The sequence below is a fragment of the Phocoena sinus genome, chromosome 4 (assembly GCF_008692025.1).
Source record: "Phocoena sinus isolate mPhoSin1 chromosome 4, mPhoSin1.pri, whole genome shotgun sequence".
NCBI classification, from domain to species: Eukaryota; Metazoa; Chordata; class Mammalia; order Artiodactyla; family Phocoenidae; genus Phocoena; species Phocoena sinus.
In genome coordinates, this window is record NC_045766.1 from 39712475 (window position 1) to 39721833 (window position 9359).

A 9359-nucleotide genomic window follows, 5' to 3' on the forward strand; every position below is an offset into this window, starting at 1 on the left:
AGCTTGTTTCTTCTGTGTTCAGGTTTCTGAATGAGAGCACAGGCTTCAACGCTTCGGAAAACACTTAGTATCAGCAAAGATAAAAATTCCACAGGCCTGGTTCTCCAGGCTGGCTCCTTCATCTACCCCTCTCCCTTCCTTTTTTCAGTTACACCAGTTACACCATGCAAAAATAACAGTGAAATGGGTAGGTCTTTGGGCATCCAAGGGGTAAAGGACAAAACCTGGAAACTACCGCGTTCATCAAGAGGAGAATGGATGAATAAAATGTGATATCATCATATAATGGAAAACTGTAAGCCATGAGAATGAAAAACTGCTTACACACAACCGAGAGAATTAATCTCACAAACATAATGTCGCAAAAGAAGCCAGACACAAAAGGGTATATACTGTATGATTCTATTTTTATAAGGCTTACGAACTAGCAAAACCAATCTCTGGTCCCTCTGGGGAGGAGGGACAGGAAAGTAAGAGGAAAATAAGGGGGGCTTTTAGGGTGTTATATTCTATTTCTTGACCTGGGTGGTGGTTACACAGATGTGTTCACTTTGTGGTAATTCATCAAGCTGTGCACTTAAGATGCTGTGTTTTCTGTATGACTGTATATACATACACACAAAGGAAGGGTTTTCAGCAACTTGGGAAAGGAAAAATATTATATAGGACTTTAGCTTTACTGGCCACGTTCGTGAATGGAGAATGACCCTAGGTGGAAGGAAGAGGTGACCGCATTGGGGATATAGCCCAAACGGCTGCTGTGGGGTGGCAGGAATTAGGAGGAACAGTTTCGGGGTTTACTCCTTTCTTTCTCCTTGCAACTAACTGCCAATGAAATCTCTGCATAATGTACTCCAAAGGGAAGTGGGGCCAAGAGGGAAAAGGGCTGGAACTAAGCTGGCTTAAGGGAGACGGGAGGCAGCTGGAACACTTCAGGCAGTGAGGGGACAAGGAGGGACGGAGGAAGAGGAAGAAGAAGGAAGAGAAAGAAATCCTAAGTGCCCAGGGTGGGCAAGAAGGACAGCTCACCTGACTGGGGATGGATGGGGTGGGGTGACTCCCATGACTCAGCCCCGTAGAAGGGATCCCTTCTCTACTCCCCTCCCTGAGCCCAGGTCTGATGTACACCTAGATGAATGGTTTTATTGCACTGCTTTGCTGTGCTTTGTTTATAAGCCGTTTATAACCTCTGGGAACTGAAGGAACAAGGAGTGTGTATGAGTGTCTGTTTGTGCGTGCGTGTGTGCAGCCAAGGATTCCACATCCCCAGCATCTAACACACTGTTTGGCATATAGTTTGCACTATTAAAAAAAAAAAAATGTTCATTGGACAAATAAATGACAGAAAGAATGTGGTAATTAGATATAAAACAGAGACTTCCTTAATATTGAAAAATCAGTAATAACAGCTTAAATGGCCAAAAATGTGGGAATGGCTAAGTATCAGAGGGACATACTGTGCAGCTACTACAAATTGCAACTAACTGTAGCAAACATCTGTAGGGTGCTTTACAGTTTACTGAGAATTGCACCTCCCCCTTGTTTGACACACAATTATATGGACTTTGTTACCACACTGAAGCGTTTAAACGACACATTAGCAACGATCTCCCTGAAGAGGGCAGAAAGATCACAGGTGGTGGACTAACAAGTTTTCAGGGAAAGTGGTGGGGAAGGCCCACATTTCAGAGTAATACTGGGAAGGCTGGTAGAGGTTTCCTTAGCTCTGTGTAAGTAACTGTGCTAATTTCACACACTGTATTTCAATTCACTTCCTCTTTTTTTTTTGAGGAACAAAACTTTACTTTTAGCCATAATTTGATTCAAAGTTCTCTTTAACAATCATTTACAAGTCTTGCTGTTAACTGACCACCTCTAAAGAAGTGTTTTTGATATTCCAAGCGGACACAGTTTATGTCCTAGTGTAGTTTTATTCATGCTAACTTCAAGAAATTCAACAGCAAAACCCATCCACAACAGACTTTTCTAAGATTGTCTTCCTGATTGCAACAATGTTTTAAAGAATAGATGAGGAAACACACACACACACACACACACACACACACAAAAAACAAAACCAAAAAATCCCTCCCTCCTTCCTGAGAGAAGCTGGGCCTAATGTTCCATGAATGATCCACGAAAAACTGAAGTCGTGAACACTTTAAACCTCTGCATTCTCTTCTTCCTCTAGCTGATCCTGTAGAAACTCTTTTTGTGTCAGGGACTGTCCCATAAGTAAATTCTCTGCAGAGTCTCAATCTTTGCCGAGCGTTTCTGCACTGTTTTGGGTTGGACTACCTGCAAGTATTTACTGGAATGAGAGGATTACCTAAAGGATATATTTCACAAACAAGCCATCACGTGTCTTCTGCTGAAACACTACATCCAAACACTACAACTAAAAGCCTGCTTTTGCAGATGACAGTGAGTCCTGGAGAACTCGACCACAACATCCCAAACCAGCTCTTAATAGACATTTCCACGTAAAAAGCCGCTGCTTTTAAAGGGCTGTGGGACGCTGATAACACACAGAGGCATTGGCTGCCTTTACAGTAATAGCAGAAATCCTTCAAGCAATGTTGACCTCGCGCCTACTGTGCTCAAGACATTGTTAGGGCCCCATGGGGGCACTGAGGGGATGATGGGCACGGGGGTGTCCCACGCATGGGCAAAAAGGGATTAAGGAAATAATCCTGCTCTCAACTCAACTTGAAAGCCGGGTGGCCAAAGCACCGATGGTGTTCAGTAAAACCTCCCCAGTCCTCCTCCAGGTGCAGAGGGCGCAGGAACTCCAGAGAGCTGAAGCTCGAGGGCTGGAGACACACGAGGACAGCAGAACCGGGCCTCGGGGGCGGGGAGTCGCCACGGAGGCGGGAAGGGAGCCGGTCCACACACGCTGAGAGCAAAGGGGATGCCGCAGGGAGACTTGCCCTCCTCCTCACCCGCCCGCCGCCAGGTGTATGTGAACAAATCGGGCCCACCTGCCGCTGCCGCCGCCGCCGCCGCCCCCGCCTGGGGACGGGTAGCGGGCGTGGGGAAGCCGCGGCGACAGGGGGCAGCAGCGCTGCCCGTAGCCCCGCCTCTGGGCCGGGAGCCCTGGGCCTCCGAGCTGCGCGCCACCGCCTTCCGCGCGAGCACCTGCGCGCGACCCCGCCGCCGCCCGCCCGACCCAGGTGCGACCGCCCGGGCTCCCCGCCGGGGATAGGGGGTTGGAATCCGGGAAGCACGGCGCGTCGCCTCCCCCATGCTCCGTGCCCGCGCGGGGCAGGCGCCGCCGCCGAAGGGCGCTTTGTTTGTGCGGCCCGAGCGGGGATGTCGGGGCGGGAGTGGAGCCCTCGCCCCACCCGGGAAAGGGCAAAAACAGAGCCTGCGGTGAAGGGTGCTAAAGACCGCAAAGCCCCTTCTCCACGCGGCGATGTTGGGTCCAGCCGCACCCCACCCCCGCTCTCCCTTTCTCCTTCCGAACCCCCCCCCCCAAGCCCCGCGGCTGCGCTCACCTGCTCTCCGCGACCCCCGCGCCTCGGCTCATCGTCGCTCGGCGACTGGGGGGCGGGGGGGACGACACGCGCGCCCGGGGCTCGACGCTCGAGTGACGCCGGGGCGCCCGCAGGAGGGGTTCGCGTGCCGACCGCTGCCCTGCGCACCCGGAGGCGGCCGACGCTGCCGGGGGAGTGAAGAGGGCGAGCGAGAGCCACAGGGGGAGGGGACTGGGCGGGAGGGGGCGCCGGGCGAGCTGCTGCAGCCGCAGCCGGAGGCCGCCCGGGCTCCCTAACGGAAACGCACGCTCGCCGGCGGCCCTGCGCGTGCACGCCGGCGTGCACACTCTCACACGTGTGCACACTCTCACACGTGCGCACACCGGCCGCTCGGTAGCTGCTTACCGCCATGCCCGAACTAGGTTTGGTGACACTAAGCCGAGGCTTCTGTGAAAGAGAAGGGGCAGCGCCATTCTGGAGGGGACGGAGAGCTCATGTCATTCTGATTGGGATTGGATACTCCTGTGTCTGGGGGGGTTTTCACGAGACAGCCCGCCCCCTACAAGGAATTCCCAGATTCTCTTCTTAGGATCTGTAAGCCCCCTGAAATTCTCTTTCAGATTTTGTACCTAAATACAAGTGTCTGGGATGAGGGACCACAGCTTCCTAAGATAAAACAGCTGTGTGACCCCCAACCCCACCCCAGACTGTAAGGATGGATGGACTAAACCAATGGCTCCCAAACTTTGCTGCACGTTGAATCACCCAGGCAGTTTTTCAAATCGCGACGCTCCGAGTAGTATCCCAGATCAATTACGTTAGTGCAGTGGGATCCAGTCATCCGTATTTTTCAAAGATCCAGGTGATTGCAATATTCAGGAAAGTGTGGGAACCACTGCTTAGACTGTCTGTGATCCTCACTGTACACTGTTTTCTTTTACCCCTTTTTTCAGCGTGATTGTTTGCTTGTCTGTCTTTTCCATGAGGTGGTGGGTGTCACACAGCATCTAGCCCAGGTCTGACTCCCTGTAAGTGCTCAGAATGCCTTTACTGCAGGAAGGAAGCAAGGCAGAGTCAGGGATAGGCCCTCTACCTTGTAGACCCCTCTTTGCTCTTTCTGAAATTCTCCACAGGCTGACGTACCCTTGACCTCATGGAAATGGCTTCATTGTAAGGCCTGAAGCTGGGGAAGAAAATGGGTCATTGCAGCTTGAAGGGATATCTGTCTTTTAGATTCTTCCAAATGTCTCCACCCCAGAACACCCCTTACCTGCCTCACTGTGACTCAAAGGTCCAGCGCTGGCAGTGTGGGTGTGTGCAGTAAAGTCATAACCCCGATGGATGGAACACCTGTGAGTCCAGCACTATGATAAGATATTTTATACTCTGGGAAAAAGCTGGCCTGGTGCTATCACTGGGCCTTGGTGTTCTTCTCTTAAACATAAACATGGACAATTTCTCAGACCATCAACCTGAGACAAGGCCCCTCTGTGACCACGACGGATGAAGACAAGAACAAGACTCCTTAATCGTGTCTAAACACAGACAAAGTATGAACATTGTCCAAGCCACAGTGGACACACAGCTATCCTGACCAGTTAGAGTGACCGCTGCTTCTTTGCCAGTTAAAAGCCTTAGCCTCTCTCTGGTCTGCCCTTCTATGGATAAGATTTATGAGGTTACACACTCATAGAATGACCCCTGCTTTCCTAAGCCTTCCCCCAATCAGCTAACAAAATCCCAAATCCTTTAATATTTCCTAATACCCTCTCACTGACACACCTCCAGGATGGTGTGCATTTCCCTCACTGCAATGAGTAATAAATTCAACTTTGTAAACTATAGGTATATTCCTAGGGGTCTTTGGCAAGGGAGCATTAAAAATAACTCCGTCGACACAATAACAGCACAAGGTAAATATTATACCCTCTTCACGTATAAGCTAACCAGGATTTGTACAGATCCTATGACTCAAACTCACACAAGGCTACCTGGCGGTCAACGGAGAGCCAGGGTGCATGTTCACCTGCGTTTGTGGGGAGCCAGGCTTGTGTGTTGCTTCCTCACAGGAACTGTGTCTTCCACATGAGCCTGAATTCCAGTCTTTTGCAGTTCAGTCTTTTTCTAGCTATGGGAACTTGAGGAAGTCATTTAACTTTCTTGACTTCAGCTTCCTTGCAAAAGAAAAACAATCAATAAAAGTGGGTCTAGGAACTGGTATTTTTTTATCGAGATAGACAACATTTTATTAGTCACAGGTGAACACAATGATTCGATATGTGTATATATGTGAAATGATCACCATAATAAGTCTAGTTAACATCCATCACCACACATAATTATAAAAGTTTTTTTTCTTTTTTTCTTTTTCTTTTTTTGCGGTACGTGGGCCTCTCACTGTTGTGGCCTCTCGCATTGCGGAGCACAGGCTCCGGATGCGCAGGCTCAGCGGCCATGGCTCACGGGCCCAGCCGCTCCACGGCATGTGGGATCTTCCCGGACCGGGGCACGAACCCGTGTCCCCTGCATCGGCAGGCGGACTCTCAACCACTGTGCCACCAGGGAAGCCCTAAAAGTTTTTTTTCTTGTGCCAAGAACTTTTAAAATATAATGTCTTAGCAACTTTCAAATATACAGTACAGTATTATTAACTCTAAGGGCATATATACTATTGGTATATTTTTCGTAAGTTCCCCAGGTAGCCTGACACAGCGCCTGTTGGCAGACCCTGGTTTGGGAAGTTACCTTGCAGCTGCCGGATCTGAGTTACCCTTTTCCACATGCCATTGTCTCACTTGACTCTTACCTCACTCTTCTCTCCTTCCAGAAATTCTCCTTTGGCTTCCAGGAGGCCCCTGTGATATGACAAGCAAATGAACTAAAGCCTGAAAAACCGTGTGAGTGGACTTGGAATAGCATCCTGCAGCCTCACCTGAGTCCTGGGACGACTGCAGCCCTTGTGGACAGCTTGCCTGCAATCTCATCACAGACCCTGGACCACAACCGCTCAGCTAAGCTACTTACATATCCCTGACCCACACAAACTATGAAATAATAAATATTTGTTGTTTTAAGCTGTTATATTTGGGGGTAATTTGTTATGCAGCCAAATAATAACTCATACAAAAGGAAATAAGATCCTAGAGTTAGTGCGGTGGAATCACATCATTTGCGCTTTTAGGTAAATTCAACCATACTCACTCTGCAAAAGAGGGAGAGAGAACAAGTTACTGTGTTAACGATTCTGCCTGCTACTCCAGTGAAATAAGGGGATGTGATGAAAGAGGTAGATCTGGCTTCATCAGTCAGTCTCTGACCCAGTCCTGGGCATCTCTCATGGAGAAGAAAGTCTTAATGCACATTTTTAAATATCTATGTTTTGTACAAAGTGGGAAGAATAAGTTAATTCACTGACTTGGGATCTATATATAACATAGTCAAAATGACCCTTGAAATCCCTTAACTCATCAGGACCTGAGCCCAGGACAGCCCCAAACCAAGAATAGTACTGACTTTAGACCAGTGTAAGAGGGAGTCCAACCCTGGGACCCTGGCTTCAGAAGACCCTTCCGTGGCCCTCCTCCAATCACACCTCCCACGGGCTAAGGAGTCCCTAAGGGATATGCCCTTCCAGAGCCTGTGCTCTGCCTCCCACTTCTAGACCAATCTCAGGGGATGAGAGACCCCCACATCCCTGTCCAAATGGCCCTGAGCTCACTTCCAGGGCCAGCATAGGCCTTTCCCCAGGTCCAGCTTTCTAAGGGTGGGGCATAGCACTAAAGAGCCCGTGCCAGGGCACAGGGAGACCAGGTGCAGCTGTTTAAAGGGATGTGGATAGATTGTGTGTGCAAGCCGAGTGGCCTACCCACGCGCACAGAGCCCCTTGCCACACAGACGGACCAGCAGCAGAAGACCAAGAGGGAAGCCCACGGACCCCAAGCTGGCTCTCCAAATGCTGCCTCGTGCTGGTGTATGACTCTGAGAAGTCTCACTTGACCTGTCCTTCCTGTCAAATGAATCAAATGAATATTTGACGGGAATATTTGTCAAGGCAGGAAGACAAAATATATTTCATTAAACAGTGCATTCACTCGATTTATAACTTTTACATGTTTAGACATATTACATATGGATGTCCATTTGTACTCTAGCCCAGGGTCCCACAAATGATTGGGATGCCCTGGCCCAGAGCTAACTTCTTCATCTTTATTTTGTTTCACTTTTTAGTTTTCGACTCTTTTTGCCTGAGAGAGTAGAGTCCAAGGCATTATTTGAGTGGGAGAGGAGAGCAATGGGATAAGGTGATTATTTTTCCATCTCTTTCTCCTTTTATTTAAATATATTGGTGTATGATTTTGCCTAGCACATTTGGTTAAATGCACAAAGATGGTGTGTCTTCTTTCTCGGAGGCCCAAATGGGGCTTGTTCTTGGGGATCTCTCTAGGTAAGGTCAATGACTAGATTTGTGTGTGTGGTGGTTATTGCTTAATCCTTTGCTGGGATAATTACTCATCTCAGTTGAGAGTGTCTCTTCCAGACCATTTTCCCTGCACCTTCATATATATTACAAAAAAACATCGTGTGTGTATGTTTGCTTCAAAAATTGTATGATATATGCACTATTTTTCAATTTGTTTGTTCTTTTGCTACAGTATATCTCAAAGGTCTGTGCATCTTAGTAACAAATTTTGCTATTTATTTATTATTAACACTATTATTTATTTATTAGCACTATTCTGTTAAAAATACTTTATCTGATTTTGATGTTAAATGTACTATATGAAATTTGTATGTGTCATGCACGTTTTTAGATTAAAAATGTAAGTTTATTTATTTTAACTTTTGAGAAGGGGTGTTAGTGGAGAGAGATTTGAAGAGAGGATTTCCTGAAGACATCTAGGAGAATTCCTTAAATACTGCAATACCAGGGTGAGAATTGCTTATGTAAGCTGTGATTAAGGGAAGACCAGCCATTTTCTGACTTAATTATGGCAAAAACTACTCAGTTTTCTCTCCATGTCTGTTTTCTCTGTGTCCTAGACTCTTGTTTTCTGTTTCCGTCTTGGAAAGGCAGGTGCAGACAAGAAACCAACAGTAAGATGTTCTTTGGGTGCTGACATTAGCCAGGGGAAATCTTTATTTATGTGTTCTAGCAACTCTTGGTTTTCTTCCGAAAGGCCATTTGATATATTCTCTTGAGTTCTGAGCTACCTTGGAGCTTACATTGTTTGTTTTCTAGAACAAGGGCATCCAACTTTTTTGTTTAAGGTACTTTACATGGCATCCTAGGGCTTGCTATGCATCTGCTTCTCCAACTGACAAAACGTGCCATCCTCCAGGCTGCACAGGGAAAGAGGGTGTTGCCCACTGTTCTGCTGTCAGTCAGAGCTCACCACAGTGCATGTTCATTACAGCAAAACACACCACCACTGACAACAGGGAACTTTGCCCAGAACTGACAGACCCCCAGCACTGAAGCTAAATCATTTATCTAGAAGAATCTAGAAGAATCTTGTATCTAATTGTAATGGCCTGAATATTCCCCCCTCTCCCGGCCCCCAAATTTATATGTTGAAGCCCTAACCCCCCAATGTGATGGCATTAGGAAGTGAGGCCTTTAGGAGGTAATTAGGTTTAGACGAGGTCATGAAGGTGAGCCCTCCAAAATGAGATTCATATCCTTATAAGAAGAGAAAAAGACACCAGAGCTCCCTTTCTCCACCATGTGAGGAAATAGCAAGAAGGCAGCCTAGTTGTGAGCCAGGAGGCAGGCCCTCACGGAAGACCAAATCTGCTGGCCTCCAGAACTGTGGGAAAGAAATGTCTGCTTAAGCCACCCAGGCTATGGTATTTTGTTATAGCAGATCGAGATGACTTAGACAC

The 9359-nt window shown here is 47.8% G+C and overlaps 1 protein-coding gene across 1 annotated transcript in view; it reads right to left on the reverse strand.

Moving 5' to 3' along the window:
* CARD8 (caspase recruitment domain family member 8) overlaps positions 1-3949 on the reverse strand; it is a 37061-nt gene extending 33112 nt beyond the window's left edge. Inside the window, exons 1-2 of the mRNA XM_032629387.1 lie at positions 3882-3949; positions 3498-3797 (exon numbers count right to left, since the gene is read on the reverse strand). Coding sequence (XP_032485278.1) covers positions 3498-3797; positions 3882-3949 — 368 coding nt within the window. The remainder of the gene's footprint in view (positions 1-3497; positions 3798-3881) is intronic.
* Between the last annotated feature and the right edge of the window lie 5410 nt (positions 3950-9359).